Consider the following 20,290-nt stretch of genomic DNA (forward strand, 5'->3'; position numbering starts at 1 on the left):
TTTGATCTGTCTGTATTTTTAAATAATAATTTGGATATACATGTGTGCAGGTTACAATTAACAGATTTACACATGCTTCAATGCATTTCTAGCTGTTTATCATTTTTAGAAGTAATGCCTGGATATATTTTGGGGGTTGATGATGTGCATAAGATGACTAACAAACCTTCTTATAGGAGTATGATATTGATTGCAAAGTATTGCTTGCAAGGTGAAGCACTATGTGTTCCCAGGGTGATTTTAATGTAAATCAGATATATTGAAAACACCTTTAAAGGAGGCCATCTTCAGTATTCTTATAATCATGACAGTTACGTCATATGAGCTAAGAGGTATAGATTCAGATTAGATTTTTTTTAATACGCTTTCATATTCTAAACCTTTATATTAATTGATTTGGAGTTACCTTAATTGAGATACAATGTATGCCATTTGGGAACTGACTGCTCCTAATTAAACTATAAACCTTTTTTTTAAAAAGATTTTTTGCAGTATACCATAAAGCATTATATTTACTGTATACTCTATTTTTAGTTTCAAAAAATAGACACTATAGTCTTGACAAGGGTTAAGTAATGTACATCTTTTGCACTGGGTCAGATTTCTGTGATGTCAGAGCTCTCAGTTTGCCTTTTACGTCATATAAACAATGCCATTGAACAAAAACTTGTGTCTAACTGTACAGTAGACAAATCCATAGATGCAATAAATATTTTCCCCTTTTGTATGAGGTATGTGATTGTCATTCCTGGTCATCAAAACTTTAGCTCATTTGCATAAAATTGTCTTATAATCTTTAATAGATTTTATAACAAAGAAAATGAAAAGTATGAGAGAAAACAAATAAAGCTTCAGCAATCAAAGCCTGTGCTGCAGTAGCAGAAAGATGTGAAAAAAAGTCATCTTAAAAAGGAACTGTAATAACAGCCTTTCTAGAGTGTCTTTGATCTCTCGGTTTTTATGGTTTTATAGTGGCAGACTAGCTTCTATTCCTGGAAAGAGGAGGGTAAACTTTACTTCTCGTTCTGATGCTACTGCAGTTCACTGCAGAGGCTACCCTCGCAGCTTCAACAGCTGCTGACCATCATATTCCATTAACATACAATTAATTTCACTCAGTTAATAATTATTTCACTCAGTTAATTGGTTATTTTACAAATGTTAGTTTTAAAAACATCTCCCTTAAATCTTAAAAAAGCTCTAGCTTCAAATCCTAAAATGGCATCTAACTGTCCCCCTTTTTACCATGGTGCCCTAAAGTAAGTTTTTTTTCTTCCATCTTACACTGATAAATGCTTTTTTCCTCTCCTTCGTCTTTTTAGGCCTGTGGTTCCACTTCACCAACATTGATTATTTTCCAGACTGCCACGTTGCTCCCTGTGTGTTTTAGGAAACGCTTGCTTACACAGAGGACTGCCTGTGTGAACCTTGAACAGACAAGGACCACTCTGTTAGATGTCATTATGACAGCTACACGGAGACCAGAAGGGGGGGACCCTGCACTCTCTCACGCCATGTATGACTCAGTAACTCTTTAACAATAGCTGTGCCCAACAGATTATTACTTTTATTTGGAGTTTGGCCATAGGGGTGAGTGTCACACCCCTTACAGCTGAACCTTACGGTTCACACCAAAACCAAAGAAGAAGAAGAAGAAGAAAAATCAGGGAAGGCTGGCCTGTGGGCGGAGAGTATGATAATACCCTTCAGAGGAAGTGAGCGCAGTGTAGTGGAATGTAGCTGCCATTAGTGGGAGTTGAGCTGAAGCTGCCCAACTGCTAGCCCTCTAAGTTGTGTTTGAGCTAGAGACACCGAAAAGAGTGATGAAAACATGCCTCACTTCACGGTCGTACCAGTGAAAGATCAAGTTCAGGCTAGCTACGACAGCTTAGAGGGGATTAACTGGGTTGATTACAGGGATACTGGACAGGACCCTGATCATCAAGATACTGTCAGCTCTGATGGTAAGTCTAATAACTTTTACGCACTTCTCAACTTTTGAACAAAGGGACTTTTTAAGTTTTATAGTTCAAAGAAGTGTGTCCCTAAAGTGATAATTCATTAGCTGGACACGATATTTGTTGCGATTTGTTTCCTCCCGAGAGAGCCTTCTGAACAGCTGGTTGAATGGTTACCATGGCAATTCTCCATTGCCAGGAAGCAGTAGTCTGTTTTTGATATTAGGGTATAATTAGAGAAACATTTATCACATTGGAGCTGCTTTTTCCCTCCATCAGCAAGTCTTTTAACATAAACTCAGGGACAGATGAGTAACAAAGGGAAACAATGAAAGGGGTGAGGACTGTGGTGGGAAGAAACAAAGGGGATGGTGGTGTGTGAGTGGGGCCTGTACTCCGGCAACAAGAAAGGCCTCAAGTGCTTCCTCGCACAAAAGATGGAGCTCTTTTTGTACCAGAGGAGCATTTTCTTTCATAGATCGGCTGCTAAACAAAACACAAGCAGATTCCTCCCTCCCCACTTTTCTGTCTAAGCTGTTTTCTGCACTGCATCAGGATAGAAAGAGTGGAACCATACTCTGAAAGACAAGACAGAGAGAAGCTCTGAGTTTGTAGCCTTTGGGTAGGATTATGTGAGAGCATTGCCAGTTTGCATTGCCAGTTACGAGCGGGAACTTATTTGTTTTAAATAAAAGAGACACATGGGGTGTGGCCTTCAAAGGGGCACCCTGCCTTTATTAAAGGCCCAAAAGTCTGCACAAACCACAAGCAGCACTGTACATTTCTTACTATGTGACTGTGTTAGTTTATTTATTCTAGTGCAGCCACTGTTTAGTTTTTAAGAATATGTTCTGCTGTGTTTGTCCAAAAATGTGGGAGTGCATGTGTGAGTAAAACATTTCCCATGATGCAGATGAGATTACACATGCTTCAGTGAGCCAGTCTCCAGTTGAGTCTCCAGACTGATATTTGAAGCAAAACAATAAGAAATCTCAGCACATGTTGATGCAGCTCCTGGCTCGTATACTTCTAGAACATATGGAAGCCACCCATTAGAGTTGAAAAAATGGCACAAGTTGTCTTGAAATAACTCTGAAGTTTTTTTGTGTTTCCCACGAGGCTTTGGCTGTTTAACCTTGTCTTCCTGCTGTCATAATTCTCTCTAACCCACAAAAGAAGCTTCCTGAACTGCGAAAAAAAAAAGCAAAAACCATTAAAAATTTCAGAAGGCAGCATGGATGACTATGCCAAACATGATGAGAAGGAGGAGAAGGATGTGAAACTACTAAATGATTAGAACAGCAAAATGTCCTATTGTTTTTCAGTTAATCAGATGTAGAAATTAAACTCTCTTTAGCTACTCAAGTTGACTGAGGTTTTATAGCAATGCTTTTCTTTAACATGTATGTTTTTAAAGCATCATACCATACTTAAGTATTTATGAAAATGATAATCAAAAGAAATGTGTTTTAGTAATTAAGATTGGAATATGCATAATATGAAGTAATTCTAGCTACATACATATTCATTTCTTTTCCATATTATCTTTCCATTCATCCATATTTAGACAGAAGAAAAAACTGGAAAGTAGTCTGTGGTAAACAGTTTGAAAAATGGGTGCATGATCTGGATGATTTCATCCTGGGAGTGGTGTGCCTGGCAGTGTTACATGCTGTATATGTCTGCTACAGTATGACGAATGCAGCATGGAGGAAGTGACACAGTGCGAAGTCTGTTTAAGGCTCTGAATTCAGCTCTGTTCAGCTTACAGAAAAGGACAAACTGTGCAGTCATTATGTTGCTGTAGTCGAGACCCTGAAATAGCAGAATTCTTCTGCTGTGGGTTTTACATTCTATGATTCTTTGCCCACTGTGCTTTAAAATATTGCTTTAGGTCATTGTAGTTTGTGTAAGTTTGTTTACGTACACCTCTCTTAAGGCCCAGTCACAGTATTGTAATCAAGCTGAAGTCTGGACTTTGACTGGGGGGCATTGCAACACCTAAATGCTTTTGTTTTTTCCAACAATTCTGTTGTCAATATGCTGATGTGCTTGAGGTAATTGTCCTGCTGCATGATCTAATATGGACCAAAGCGCTAGACAAATACAGGCCATTTACCATTTACCAAGCATTAGTCACTGGAAAGGTAGACTGTCCAAAGGAAAGTCGTTTTATTCAGTTGAAGAAGAGCACCAAAACTGTGCTAACATGTACTTTTTTTTTGTTTTTGGAAACTTTTCCAAACAAGTCTTTCAGTTCAGTCTTTTTTTGATTGCACTGCCTTGAACTTTGACATTTAGCCTGTAGCCTCTGAGATGTAGTCCCTGAATTGTTGGGGAATTGAGCATTCCATGGTTTGAACTTTGAGTGAGTTTAATAGGATGTTCACTCCTGGGAAGATTGTGGCATTGTTAAGCCACAGCTGAATGCTACAGGTCAAAATGTTGCCTTTTAAAGAGGTGCTCATGCTTGCTAATGATCATTTAATTAAGAGCACTTGGCTGCTACTTACTCTCTATTTATGTCTGTCCTGTCTATGGAATCATGAAGGGTGTTAATTTCTCATAGAGAAATTGCATAGAATTCTCTGAAAGGTTTTCTTTTTCAGGTGACTACAGGTGGCACTCTGATATAAAAGATAAACATACTTGGATGGAGTGGAAATATAGAGCTAGTGACAGCGTTAAAACACAATGTCACACACACGCACACACACCGTTCCAAGCATGCAATTATTCACAACCTTTAACATGTCTGAGTTCAAGTACTTGTAATACATTTTGTCACTGGTGACATAGACGATCATACCCTGATTAATGGATAATTTCATGCAATGCAGCTATCTTGCCATCCAGTCTTCAGCCATCTTTGTTCTATCTGCTGGTTTGCATGAAAGTGACAACAGTGCTAGCTTGAACCCCCACCTCCGAATGTTCCACCTCCCTAGCTTATATTGAGGATCTCATACTTCAGTACAACACTGTTCAGATTAAAAACAAAAACAAAACCTTTTGTACTTGTTGTGCAAGTACTGAAGGTACTAAGAAATATATATTTAGTATTTTGATCTTTTACCCCATTGCAGCATACTGTTTAGCATTCTAGGGAGATTGTATGACCTTTCACACTAAACAAGCATTCACAAGTATTCACTCTACTTACAGAAAACACAACTTTAAACCACTTCGTAAAGACACAGCAGATGTTTTCCCATTGTTGCTGACTAGATTTTACAGTTAATTTGTTTATCAAATACTTCAGACACACTGGCATGCCCATTTATTTTATTGGTGTGTTTTTGGAAATCCATTGTATGATAAACCTTTTACGACCCCCTGAGGTAATCAGACTGAGCAACCACCCTTTTCTCATCATTAGCACACATCAGAGTTAATATGTTTGGCTGTAAGTCTCAGCAGGTTAACATTCCTCTGCTCTGGTCAGATTGTACTCGCCATGAAATACTGTCATTACAACAAACCTTGCTGTAATAGCATTGCTTTGCTTACATGATTTCTTGCCAAAGGCAATGAGGAAAGTGGAATTTCCGACACCGTGCAGGAGGGTCCTTGATACCAGAGGCTCAGTGATGCGCAAAAGGCTGGCCTGTGTCATTTTATTGCATAGAAGAACTACTGTTGCATAGATAAAAATGGTCTAGATCTGGCTATTTGATCACAACCTGGTCAGAGTGCCTGTACCAGTTTAAAAACTACCTACAATGGGCACATTTGGACCAGAACTGGTCAGGGGAGCTTGCATTGCTTATTTTGGAAAATGATGGTAGCAAGACACTATAGCAAGAAGAAAGCTGACTAAAAATGTTCTGCTGAAAAGTCTTGTGTCCTTGAGTTTATGGTTGATATTACTTTGAGTTTAAGCATTTATGTAGACCATGTAGACCTGTTGTTTTGCTCTTGTATTGCCTCTAATGAAGTAATGGTTAACACATTCACAAGTAAAAGGTTGCTAGTTTGGTTGTCAGGGAATCTGTAAAACTCGGCCAATTCAAACATGTGAATCTAACTGCTATGGGGACCTCTTGTGGCAAGGGAGCAGCCAAAAGTGACTTCTTGCACCAGTGTGGAAGACTTGTGCAGTACACATGCTATACGCGCCATCATGTGTAGTGAGAGAACATACTGAGTGCACAACATAGAACAAGTTTGCCTTTTAACTATTTGTATTGCTGCCACGCAGCATTTGTATCCTCTTTGCCCAACCCTGTAGAATAGACACATCAATATTTGCTTTGTATAAATTTGTTATATAAAAGCAAACACACTCACACACGCACATACACACAGAGGGGGAAAGAGTGAGCTGTTTGCAGATGGTGTATTCAGTTGTCATTAGTACAATATCATTGCCAACTTACTTCATGGACTAAGCTAGGACTTAAGTCTCCCGCCCAGTGTTAAGTCTTAAGTATTTATTAAAGAGGAAGTTTAGCAAAGAGGCTTTTTCAAATCCTAAGAAGCTAATAGACCACAATATTGTTTTCCATGTCTAATCAGCTTTACAAAGTAGATAAACGTTGCTAGACACACACACACACACACACTCTTAACCTTTCACCCTGTATTTTAACTTGTCAATGTAAAACTAACCCTGAGGAATATTAGTAATGCCATACTCATGTTTATTATTATTTATTTTGTTTTATAACAATATTTAATGGAATAAGTTCATTTTATATATTACTATCACTATACCATAATGATAGTGTTAGTAAAAATAATAATAATAAAAATAACATAATAACACTGATGGATTTTAATATTTTGTGAGATATCTCAAACATGTTTTGTGAGATTTGATGAGTGTATAACATCATAAATAAACTTGAACTTTGGTTTTGTTTAGAACTTTGAAATGCTAATACACAACAGACAGATTTTATTGCATGTTGTGTTTGACGTGAGCTAAAGTGGAAGTAGCCAGATAATTTCTGTTGTTTTGGAAATCTCTACATGGATATCACCATTGTCAGTCATATAACATAGTATGATTTTCAAATGAATACAATTATACGTTAGTCAAATGCTCCTAACTGGATGTTCTTAACATGCAAAACAAAATGATAAAGTAACACACTTTATGCTGACTTTTTCAAACATTAGAGCCACCATCACTTTCAGTCGCCACAATTTTCACACAAACTGTCATCGCTGAAATAATGAGTTAAAGTACTTAAGATTGTTTAAAACAATTTTGCAATGGGATCATATTAGCTGTGAAGCCTCTAGCTAGTAAAAATGGATTGGATTGGATTGGCTTTTCAAGGCACCCAAAGCACTTTACAATGCCACTATTCATTCACTCTCGCATTCACACACTGGTGGAGGCGAACTACGGTTGTAGCCACAGCTGCCCTGGGCCAGACTGACAGAAGCGAGGCTGCCATATTGCGCCATCGGCCCCTCTGGCCAACACCAGTAGGCGGTTGGGTAAAGTGTCTTGCCCAAGGACACAACAACCGGGACAGAGAGCCCAGGGATCGAACCGGTTACAGATACGCTTCCCAACCCCTTGAGCCACGGTCGCCCCTAAAGATTAGTAGTATGCTAATATCATACTGTACCAATGAGATGCACTACATCTATCTTGGAACTCAGCCTTCATTGTTGTCTGAACTACAGATGTCTAAAATTTTTGGAGTGGTTGTAACAGTGTACTGACTGCCCCGTGATGGTTTTTCTATAGTGGAACTCAGAACATCAAAACTGTATCAGCTTTGCTATCACTTCTGGTAAATAGATTAGTTTTGTTTTTTTTTTAAATCTATTTACACATTTTTTTTGTAGATAGTTAGTTGACTTTTATGTATAGGTCTTTTCATACAGACATGCTTCTATAAACTGTGTTATTCCCACAGTGAAGTTTTAAATCTTCTAGCTGTAGCTGTGAGCTGTTTTGCAGGGAGCACAGATGACAAGTTAGCACATGCAGTAAAGCCTCTGCTGTTCTGTGCTCACAGCAGGACTACAGTTTGCCTTCATAACAGGCCAGTTAATCTTTAATCTTTTAGATTAGACATTTAATGTGAGGTTATTAACAAGAAACCCCTTCTGTCTCCTTGGCTCATTGTTAAAGTCAGATTTATGTTGCCTGCCCAAAAAGAAAAGAGTTGCACGCTTAACTATTTGATGTTTTAGCTCTTTGGTTATTATGCAGAGCATTCAGCATGGCCGAGTCACAGTTCTTGCCAGGAAGCAACTGAACATCTCATGGCAAACCAAACATCAAGACAACACTAGATGGCAGTATTGAGATAGTTTTTTTTCCTCTTATTGCCCCCTTGTCATCCTTGCATTCCAGCTATAGTTAGGGGTTTCACGTGAATTTGGCCTTAAAAATGTCAAGTTTCATATTATATCTTGTTACTGAGAATTTGCAATGGATGGCTTTCAATAACAGGTTTTTGCTTATCTTTTACATTGTGTTGCTTTTTGCTGCAGCCTGGGAGCACTGACTTGGAGAAAAAAATTCCCACCGAAATGTGATTTTGCACACAGATATATCCAGAATGATCACGAGCACAATTTAGAAATGCAGAAAATATAAGACCGCTCTTTAAGGTGATACCGTGAATCCAACCCAGCCTTTATATTCCTGTGAGAAGGCTTGTGTCTTACATATGTGTGTATGTGGTGTGTATGAGTCAGTAAATTATCCCCGTTTTCTCCACTCCCCACCTCTTACCCCTCCTCACTGTACGGCATGTGTTAGATTAGGCCCCTGAATGAGTATTCACCCTGGGTGACCGAGTGTCCTGGATAGCAGAACATAGCATACGCTGCTGCACACTGCACAAACAGTGCATAAGTATGCTCGCTGATAGCACTGTTAGCAGCAGTGGGACGCAGAACACAGGTGAGTAAGGACCAGCATGGAAGTTCAGCCAACTCACTTGCAGGTATTTTCTGCACAGTTGAGAATACTTTTTTATTTCATGTCCACTTGGTACGTTGGCTGGGTTTTGGTTGCAGGATTCATTTGGGTTTTAAGATGCCGCTGTTAAAGTTTACATGCTCCAATAATCCAAGGTTAGGCAATTTCTAGGTAATGAGATGTGTTTATGCCTGTGAGTGTGAATGTGTGTGTGTGTGATAAAGTTAGCAGAGCTGCTTTGCGTGCTGTAATTGCCCCAGGCGCTGTGCTTGTCTCTGTTTGATTCTCTTCCTCAAACGCAAACATTAATGAGAGTGAAACTAATTATAATCCTATTTATCACCTGGACTTGTGCTGCTTTTGGCCTTTCATTGCAATTTTGCTGAATGAATTGTCTTTCTAAAGATTACTGCTACGTGAAGGCTGTTAAGATGTTTCAATTAAAATTAGCAGTGACAGTTAAATGCGAAGAAGAATTGCTATGGAATAAAAAATTGAATTACTATTTGTTTCTTTTTGTTTTCACTTTTTGCTCCTGTACAAGCAATAGTGTTGATAATGTTTTTCCTCTGTAATAATGTCACATGTTTTATATAGTTCAGATAATTATTAATTTAAAAGAATCCATCAGGTGTTCTTTCTTTGAAGTGTTGATGTCTGTTTTGGTGTAAATCCATTGATGACTTTTTATGGTATTCGAAACTCACTGAGCCATTGTCTTTTGTCCATTTTACATATAGCTTTTATTTATTTTTTGTTAAAGAAGTGCTCGACTTTACCATCACAAGATGCTGTAATGATGCTACAATATTGTTTCAGCCTTTACAAACATTTTGGGAACCATACCTCATATTAGTGAATCAGTCATTAGCTTTGCTTATGTAAATGAGAATAATGTTTGCCATATTTACTGTTGAGAAAAACATTTGGTAGGCCTAAACTAAACTGCTAGTTTTCCACATCTTTGTTTTCATTATGTTTTTATTTACTTTTCTATCCCTTTCTCTAACAGGACATGGCAACCATAAAGAAGACAGTCCGTTCCTTAACAGTTCTGATGCTGCTAGCAAGAAGAATGACTTCTATGACAGGAACCTGGCATTGTTTGAGGTTTATTATTTTTACTTTGCAGAATCTCTGTCAAATTATAGATTAAAATTAATCTGATGAGATTAACTTCATGTCCTGTCTTCTTTCAGGAAGAGCTGGACATCCGGCCGAAGGTTTCCTCTCTGCTCAGCCGCTTGGTCAACTACACCAACATCACCCAGGGCGCCAAAGAGCATGAAGAGGAGGAGAGTGCTGAGGCGTCACGTAGGAAGACCCCCAAGGTCAGTAGTCGGGGCAGAGCAAGGGAACACTGTGCTTCACTGTTTTAAAAATCTGTACACTCTGTCTTTTGAGGTTTGGAAACATTATACTCCACTGGTGGCTCTCTCCCTGCCACTTTGTCCATGTTATTAAGGCTTGCTGATTGATTGCTAATGCCTTTCTACACTCTGCATTTAGACTGTGGCTGTGTAAGACCTGGATACATGCAACGAGCTGATAACATGATTGAATGACCTTTAAAAAGTACATCAATCAATACTAATGATCAATACACTTGTTTCCTGAAATGTCATGCTCAATACTCTTCTCTCTCTCTCTCTCTCTCTCTCTCTCTCTCTCTCTCTCTCTCTCTCTCTCTCTCTTTCTCCTTCTCCCCCACCTCTCAGTCTCCCAACATGGGCACTCTGATGGGAGTCTACTTACCGTGTCTCCAGAACATCTTTGGCGTTATTCTCTTTCTCCGACTGACATGGATTGTCGGGATGGCTGGCATCGTACAGTCCCTCTTGATTGTCCTTATGTGCTGTTCATGTGTTAGTATGCACAAGCACACTATACCCAGATATACACACAAAATAAAACCTGCTTAGTTCTCTGACCGATGTGGGACATTAGCCAATGTTTTGTTGCTAAACCAGTCAATCAAATTCAAATGTTGGATTACGTAAAACTGCAGCAATTATTCAAAACTAAACTGTTTTTTTCTGCTCACCATGCCCCCACCTTCTTGTCTCAACAAATACTGTGCATGTTCTAAGTTACATATTCTGATCTTTGTAGGACTAGATGAATACCAAGACTTTTCTTTAGCTATCGGTTAGATCTGCAGATGTTAACATTATACCCAAGAAAGAGAAGCTGCGGTGGTGTCTGCATATGTTTATTTTATTTTCTCTTTTGTTTTTTAGACTATGCTGACAGCCATATCTATGAGTGCCATTGCTACTAATGGAGTTGTTCCAGGTAACACTTAGAACTTCTTTATTCTCTTCAGTTCAGTGTAAAGGTTTCTTTAATTTTATTCTATATTATTTTTTTTATCCGTTTTAAATATGTGTAGATTATTTTGCCAGTTAATTAAAATTGCACATTGGCATTTACTGTATAATCTGCTGGGTGCTCAAAAAAGAAAATGAGAGAAATTTCCAGTGAATTTTTGTGTTGATGTCTTTTGTGTATAGCTGGGGGAGCTTACTTCATGATCTCACGCTCACTTGGTCCTGAATTTGGAGGAGCTGTGGGGCTGTGTTTCTACTTGGGCACTACCTTTGCTTCTGCCATGTACATACTGGGGGCCATCGAAATCTTCTTGGTCAGTTTGCCAAAATGATATTCTCCTGTTGCATTCAAGCTCACATTTGTATAGTAAAATATAGTTCTAGATATGGTTTATTAGTTGCATAGTATGGGTTTTATACTGTATAGGGTTTATATCCTGCTATGATTTTTATTGTATTTGTTTTTCCTTTCTAGAAATATCTGGTTCCCCAGGCAGCCATCTTTCATGACACGGAGCCCCATAGGAGTGACAGTGCCATGCTGAACAACATGAGAGTTTATGGCTCTTTATGCCTCAGCCTTATGGCTGTGGTCGTTTTTGTAGGAGTCAAATATGTCAACAAGTTGGCCTCTCTTTTTCTGGCCTGTGTGATTATCTCAATTGTCGCGATTTATGCTGGGGCAATCAAATCTGTGACTCACCCACCCGAATTCCCGTAAGTCATAGTAAAATGAACATGTCTTAACAAAACATGGTGAGAAATATGTTTAAATAATGCCTAAACAGGCTTATCGAAGTCAATTTGAGGTGATCATTCCTAAAATAAATGGTGACAAAATTAGCATGAGTTTAATAGATGGTTATACTAATGCACGTTGATATTTTCATCTTTTGTCCATGGTCTTGTTGTAGGATCTGCATGTTGGGCAACAGGACTTTGGTCAGAGATCGCTTCGACGTCTGTGCTAAAACTATAATAAAGGGCAACATCACAGTGCCCAGTCAGCTGTGGGATAAGTTTTGCCTACCAGGGAACATGAGCAGTGCTCATTGCGATGACTACTTTATCCAGAACAATGTGACAGAGATACAGGGCATCCCTGGACTTGGCAGTGGAATTATTAGAGGTAAAAACTGACAAGGTATTAGTATTTGGTATGCTGCATTTTTAAGAGTAGGCTGCCCTTGAGGTGGCATGAAGCATACAAGTTAGTAGAAAATAAGCTGCCCTAGTGTTTTCTTAATGTAATCTCATGTAGTCTTACGTTACAAAGAGATAAATGTGATATCAGGAAGTTTTCTTTTCAATGGCACTGAGGCGTTGAAGTTTATGAAAGCCCAATTTTAAGTTCTGTCTAAACATTAAATCTATCTTTTTTTTCATCCTATAGACAACATGTGGGGAAACTACCTAGAGAAAGGAGAGCTCTTGGAGAAGGCCGGGCTACAGTCTGTGAATGCCCATGGGGCTCTGGAGAACTTTGGCATGTATGTGTCAGCAGATATTGCTACATCATTCACACTTCTGGTGGGGATCTTCTTTCCATCTGCCACAGGTAGGACAGTATGATAAAGCTGACAATCTAACTTTGACATGACATGGTTGTGACAATAGCTTGAGTGTGCAATTATATGAAAGTTCGTTAGAGTTTAAAGCATTAATATGCATTTTGTAATTTTATGCTACCTTTCATGTTCTCATTTCGAAAGTAACACATGAATAGTCAAATTGTGTGGAGATGGTACAATGCTCCCTACAGACAGTAGGGGGCATTGTTTAACAGTTTTAAAATTTGTGTTGTTTTTATCTGTGGTCCATTCATATTGCAGGTATCATGGCAGGCTCCAACAGATCTGGTGATCTCAAAGATGCTCAGAAGTCTATCCCTGTGGGAACTATCTTAGCCATTACCACCACTTCACTTGTTTGTATCCTCACTTCTGGCGAATACAAACTCCCAATGTTTATTTTTGCAATTTAAAGTTGACTGAAAAGCAGGTATGCAATGCACATTGGTTTTACTTCGAGATCCTTAACTTATGGTAATCAGATTTTAGTTCTGTGGTCCTATTTGGCTCATGCATTGAAGGAGTAGTCCTTAGGGACAAGTACGTTTATTTTTGCAATTATAATCACTTTACTATTACAACACTTACTGTAAATGGTACGGTTTCACAATTGGAAATAAATAAATATACATATAGTAGTTAGATATTTATTCAATAAGCTTGTACTTGCAGGTTTGGGGATGCAGTTAAAAAAAATTTGGTGGTGGGAACTCTAGCCTGGCCATCTCCATGGGTCATTGTTATTGGCTCCTTCTTCTCTACTGTTGGAGCAGGCCTGCAGTCTCTCACAGGAGCTCCGCGACTTCTACAAGCCATTGCAAAGGACAACATCATTCCCTTCCTGAGGGTAGGACAGCACAGCTTTGATGTGGTTCAACAGCTATTTCTGTAGGGGAAAAACATTAAAGTAACTCTGCAAAACAGAAATAGCCTCTGTACATATACAGTATAATAAGAAAATAGGTTAATCCAATTTTCATTTTTTTCCTTCTTTTGGGGTTTTTGTTTTGTTTTCCCCCTGAAATATTTGAATAATTGCGGTAACTTCCCAATACTTATTTGCATCAGGTAATATCTTATTTACAGGATTGTTTGAATATAAAACAGTATGAAGCACGAAGACATTTGCATTGCTTTATGCGAACTATTTGAATTTTTTTTTTTTTTTTTTTAGGTGTTTGGTCATGGTAAGACAAATGGGGAGCCTACGTGGGCACTGCTGCTGACTGGGCTTATCGCTGAGCTGGGGATCCTTATTGCCTCTCTGGACATGGTGGCTCCTATCCTTTCCATGTAAGCTCACATATATGATATTGTAAAATATTGAGCATATATTCCACAAACAGGCCTTTCTCTTTCATCAGAACCATAAAATATATCTTTTGTCTTTTTGTTAAAATCTTTTATCACTTTACTTATCTCAGGCATCAAATTTCCTCTCTGTGGTGCTCTACTATATTATCTACTTTACATGTTTTATTTTGTGCCCTTTTAACAGGTTCTTCTTGATGTGCTATCTCTTTGTGAACTTAGCCTGTGCAGTGCAAACTCTTTTACGCACACCAAACTGGAGGCCAAGGTTCAAATATTACCACTGGTAAGTAAATGTGTTGCATATTTATGTTTTATGATGAATTTTACTAGTTTTGCACCCTGTATAGTTTTATTGGTGACACATGAGAACCAGTGGCACCTACGTTATCAAGCAAAAAAATAATTTCAGCTTTTATGTATCGTACTAACAGGGCTCTGTCATTCCTGGGCATGAGTATGTGTCTTGCTCTGATGTTCATCTCCTCCTGGTACTATGCCATTGTGGCCATGGGCATTGCTGGGATGATCTATAAGTACATTGAGTACCAGGGGTACGTCTGCAATTCACTTTACACTGTTTTGATGTTACTATCCTACAACTATAAATTCTCATGTGGTTTGTGGTGGTTGTTTTTCCATGTGACCTTTGCATATAAGTAGTAAATATCATTTGACAACTAATTATTTCATCTGTCTCGCATTACTATGACTTTTTTCCTCTCTTAAACAAAAACAGAGCAGAGAAGGAGTGGGGAGATGGCATAAGAGGACTCTCTCTTAGCGCTGCACGCTATGCCCTACTAAGACTAGAGGCTGGACCACCACACACAAAGAACTGGAGGTATTGCTACACTTCAACACCAGCATTGACTGTTTCCCTTTAGATACTAACATTTGGATCCCATTTTCGAGGAACATGCTGCATGCTGGGACATAAAAGTTTCCACATGTGTGTTTACTCATGAGAAGAATGTACACACAATAAACAAAGCAGCACCCAACATCCTGCAATCCACTGACCACAAGCAAATAGCTGACATTGGTACTGGTTCCTCGTAACAGCACAACATATTCATTGAGTATTAAGTTTAAAGTATATGCACAACCAATGTTATAGAAGTTTTGGTCAGAGTTTTTTTTTTTCCTTGTTTTTAGTTGATAGCGTGACTGCTTGGCAGTTTCAGTAAGTTAGCTTGCCACACTGATATTGCCACACTAAGTCTGAAGTTCCTGTCACAATGAAAGAAAAAACAAGTCACTATCTGCAGAAAACAATTCAATCAAGGCAATAGTTAGATTAAATGTAAAGATGATAGCCTAATAAGCAAAATCAAAAATATCTAGGTAACTGGGCAAACTTTTGGTATTCACGTAATACTTTGAATAATTCTGGTCAATATGGAAATAAGTCCTAAGACTTCAGTATTTCGATAGGACCTAATTCATACTGAAACAAATATGATATGGGTCTAAATAACTGGAACACTGGTGGTTCAGTAGTTAAACAACAATCCTACAGTTTGTAATTAATAAGTACAAAGTCACAGCCCACTCTTTCATCATTCCTTGTTTATGGTGAGTCATAGTTCATTGTCATGAGCGTATTCGTGATGTCCTTATTTTGGTCAGAGTTGCAGCACTGAATTAGAATTTCTCCATTTGCTATTTACTACTTTGTACATTGCAAATGGAGAGGATGCATTCTCATATAATCTATGACTTTCCGCATTGCAGACCTCAACTGTTGGTGCTGTTGAAACTAGATGAGGACCTCCATGTAAAATATCCCCGACTGCTCACCTTTGCCTCGCAGCTGAAAGCAGGAAAAGGCTTGACCATTGTGGGCTCTGTTATCCACGGTAACTTCCTGGACAGCTATGGAGAAATGCAGGCAGCTGAGCAGGTAGACGCGTGAAAGGGATGCATGGAGCACTCTATTGTTTTCTATTATACTGTGCTGCCGAGAAAGCGGCTGATTGTTACAAATGAACACCCTTTGTAATTTGAAAAACACAATGAAGCATAGAAATGCTTCAGCGGTGATTGCTTTATCATTATTTTTTAATGCCTTTGTGATGTTATTCAAAGGGTATGGCAGCAAACTGCTTGTTGTTAGCGGTCTAACGACCAATGAGCCATTTCAGACAAAATAAGGGGCAGTGCTGTAAGATTTTTCCTAATGTGATATGACTGGTATGACTCCCCCAGAGAATATAACAACAGAATCAGGTTTTCTGTTGGCTATGTTGCAAGAAAATACTGAAACAGCACATCTTCTGTTCACTAAATGCTGAGGTTATTCATATGTTTTTCATTAGGATGGATACTGTGGATACTGAGCAGGGAGGCAAACACATGCATTTAATTTATCTGATGAATAGCTTCATTATCATTCTCTGTGATCTGTGATTCCATTTCTATAACTAATTATCTATTTTCTTTAGTGATTATTATATAGGTCTACTAGGTGTAGTTTACCAATGTAAAACTTATATATATATATATATATATATATATATTTTTTTTATAAAGAACTACTATTCAGTCTTTCCACATATTTCTTTTCCCCTCCCAGGCTATCAAGAATATGATGGAAATTGAGCGGGTCAAAGGCTTCTGCCAGGTTGTGGTTGCATCTAAGGTACGGGAGGGCATTGTCCATTTGATCCAGTCATGTGGTCTGGGTGGTATGAAGCACAACACTGTCGTAATGGGATGGCCATATGGCTGGAGACAGAGTGAGGACCCTCGAGCCTGGAAGACTTTTATAAGTAAGAATCTTAAGAAAATGAAACATCACAAATTCAGCGGGGTCCCCAGTGATGGCTGCTTGCCCAGATTATGTTTTAGACAATCTACAAACCTCTATAATAAAGCTACTCTAACTTGTAAATATACATTGTGGATGCTTAACCGTGGGTTTCAGTTGGATTGATATATCTAGTCAGCCACTCATTTGTTTGCATTATCTGTATCCAGTATACGTTTTACACTATGTGATTTGTGTAAATATCTTAGCCTGCTCATTTTCATCCAAACCCAGACACGGTTCGCTGCACGACAGCTGCACAGCTGGCCCTGATGGTGCCCAAAAATGTGTCCTTCTATCCAAGCAACCATGAACGTTTCACAGATGGCAACATTGATGTGTGGTGGATTGTCCATGATGGGGGGATGTTAATGCTGCTGCCTTTCTTGCTTAAACAGCATAAGGTGAGATGAAAGTATTACATATATGTGAGGTTTTTGTTTTTTTTTTAAATTCATGTTAATTCTGAGCTTAAATGTTTCACTTTTCATCAAAAACACGATTAAATAATAATCTGTTTAAATAACTCCTTTTCTTTAACCCGCCTTTGTTAAGTTTGACTTTATGCTGTTCTAGGAATTGTCTTTAAAACTGAGGTTTCTTTTTTTTAATCATTTATTTATTACACAGTGTGTTATCGTTGCGATATCTCAAGACTTTATTTGTAATTTAGGTCTGGAGGAAGTGCAAGATGCGCATCTTTACTGTAGCCCAGATGGATGACAATAGCATCCAGATGAAGAAAGATCTGGCTACTTTTCTTTATCAGCTGAGAATAGAAGCTGAGGTGGAAGTGGTGGAGATGGTGAGTCCCACATATACAACTAATTTTGAAAAAAAAAAGAAAAGGAATTCTTATGCTTTGGATTAAAAAAAGATGTTAGTGACTTGGTCATTTAACAAAAAATCTCAAACCAGTTGTGTATGACGTCAGGTTAAACTGAAAGCATCTTGTTTGTTGCTTACTATAAGGCTCCACCAACCTGTACGTGAAGAAAAATGAAAAGCTGGAACAAACTAGTGCTTAACTTAATATTTCAGATAACAGAACACCATGAATGAATTTGTTTGCACTTCCAAACTCCCTATTTTTCATTTACTATATCCATTAACATTACTCCCCCCCTTCCCCAAATGTCATTCCAGCATGATAGTGACATTTCAGCATACACCTATGAACGAACATTAATGATGGAGCAGAGGTCCCAAATGCTGAGGCAAATGAGGCTTTCCAGTGCAGAAAGACAGAGAGAGGTAGGGTTGTTTTGAACCTTGTTAAACTCCGGAAAGTTATATTTGTGAAATATATGCATTTTTCAAGTTTAAGCTTAATAGTGACAAAATAAAACCTCATTTGACTCCTATGGAATCCCAAGGCTCAGCTTGTTAAAGACAGACACTCCTTGGTGCGTATGGGGAGTCTGTACTCAGATGAGGAGGAGGAGATTGTGGAAGCTCCTCCAGAGAAGCTTCAGATGACATGGACTCGAGAGAAGTGTGAGGCTGAGAGGAGGAACAAAAACAATGCACCTGAGAACTTTAGAGAGCTCATAAGCCTCAAACCGTGAGTCCGACTAAGTCCGATTAAGTTACCTTCAGCTTCTTCTAGAATGATTAAACCATTTTACTTTTAACCAGTAAAAGCACGCACGTTGAAACTTTATCTATTACTTCTCTGTGTGTCTGAGTGAAAACCTTTTAGAGGCGCAAATCAAACTATCTCCATTGCTACATTCCAGGGATCAGTCCAATGTGCGGAGAATGCATACAGCTGTGAAGCTGAACGAAGTAATAGTAAACAGATCCCATGACGCTCGATTAGTACTGCTCAACATGCCTGGACCACCCCGAAACACAGACGGAGATGAGAACTGTATCCTTTGCCACTGAAATTAAAAATGCTGTTTTGGGTTGTAGTGTGTATACCGAATGTATAGCTTTTTGTCTAATTGGTGTAGTTTCTTTAACGGTACCTCAGACATGGAGTTTCTGGAGGTGCTGACTGAAGGTTTGGAAAGGGTGCTTCTGGTGAGAGGTGGAGGGCGGGAAGTTATTACTATCTACTCATGACTAAATAAGAGCTGCTATACGAGGGCACTGACCTCATCAGAATAAATTCCACCTCTGCTCAAAAGGTGGCAACCAATTTGCCTGCAGACAATTATGCGTAGATGCATAAATTTAATAATTTTTTTATGGACTTTTGATTATAAAAAGAGGTTCATTCTATTCTTGTAGAATATTGGGACACTTTTGAATACATATCATCCTGTTTGTTCATTCTTTTATAAATGAAAGCTGTCATTTATGCTCTTTTTATTTCAAAACTCGTCAGAAACAAACTTTTGGGTATTTGTTCTTATTTTTTAAGGTACTGATTCTGTACCTCTTGTACGTGATATTAAAGCTATATTTGGCAATTTGATAGGCAGGAATGTACTGAGTATTACACATTTTGTTAGAACAGTATTAATAGGATGCCAGATTATTATTCTGAAGCAATTCTCTGATTATTTTAGGGAAACACAAATATTTATTTATTTATTTTCTAAACATTTCCCCGATGAGAATAAAGAAAATGTTACTGTGGGTATCGAACAAAGCGATGGATATTTTGTGTATTGTACAGGTGGCTTACAATCTAGATTGTAAATCTGGATGATGGACATTATAAAGCAAGATTTTAAAAAGAGTAAGAATTTGTATTTTTTTAAGATATGAGTCAAAGTGTTCATGAACATGACCTTTAAACTGTTGCATGTATACTGATAAGCTTACATGTTTATAAAAAAGATGCTTTAATTTAAAGTTGGAATCCTTATGGTTTAATTTTTTTTTTTTAAATCTACTCATATTATTTATAGTTGACTTTTTCTGTAATTGCCACTCTAAATCCATTCTATAAAGAATGGCTATCTGTATCAAATCTATACCTATTAGTGTGGAAGTCTTCTTTTTTTGCACTGGATTGTAATTTTCAGACTACATATACACACACACTATTTTGTAGCTTCTAATAGTTTATATTACCACAGGCATCACTAATTCAACTAGGACTGAAACTCTACAAGGATTACATCTTTAAATTAATCTAATCTAGAATCTGAATGTGTTTTTAGACTTTGTTTTGTGTATGTTTTACCTGAGAAACTGAAGATAATCAGTATTTTAGATCAGGGTGTAGTGCCTGGAACGACTATATTTTTTGTGTTGACTAAATAGTCTTTTTAAAGGCAAGGGTGTGTCTTATGGAAAGTATGACAAGTGTGCAACTATTAAACACTCAATGTCAGAACAGCATTCCTGGTTCAAATTTATTTATGCTATTTAAACCATTGTTAATTGCAGTAAACTAAATATGTATTTTTTGTTTTTGTTTCTCTTTTTTTTGGTCACTGTATTTCTGGCACAGT

The 20,290-nt window shown here is 38.0% G+C and overlaps 1 protein-coding gene across 1 annotated transcript; it reads left to right on the top strand.

Moving 5' to 3' along the window:
- The first annotated feature begins 1,596 nt into the window (after positions 1–1,596).
- On the top strand, positions 1,597–20,177 carry slc12a4 (solute carrier family 12 member 4). The gene is made up of 24 exons (XM_006779796.3): positions 1,597–1,964; positions 9,866–9,963; positions 10,053–10,184; positions 10,572–10,718; positions 11,094–11,148; positions 11,367–11,497; positions 11,659–11,900; positions 12,098–12,312; positions 12,577–12,741; positions 13,016–13,114; positions 13,237–13,294; positions 13,427–13,601; positions 13,929–14,047; positions 14,253–14,351; positions 14,500–14,619; positions 14,805–14,909; positions 15,803–15,971; positions 16,644–16,839; positions 17,112–17,281; positions 17,551–17,682; positions 18,024–18,131; positions 18,254–18,441; positions 18,617–18,750; positions 18,856–20,177. The coding sequence occupies exons 1-24, from the start codon at positions 1,832–1,834 to the stop codon at positions 18,945–18,947; spliced, it is 3,282 nt and encodes a 1,093-aa protein (XP_006779859.1). The 5' UTR covers positions 1,597–1,831; the 3' UTR covers positions 18,948–20,177.
- The last annotated feature ends 113 nt before the right edge of the window (positions 20,178–20,290 follow it).

The sequence above is a fragment of the Neolamprologus brichardi genome, chromosome 1 (assembly GCF_056152115.1).
Source record: "Neolamprologus brichardi isolate AB-2024 chromosome 1, ASM5615211v1, whole genome shotgun sequence".
NCBI classification, from domain to species: domain Eukaryota; kingdom Metazoa; phylum Chordata; class Actinopteri; order Cichliformes; family Cichlidae; genus Neolamprologus; species Neolamprologus brichardi.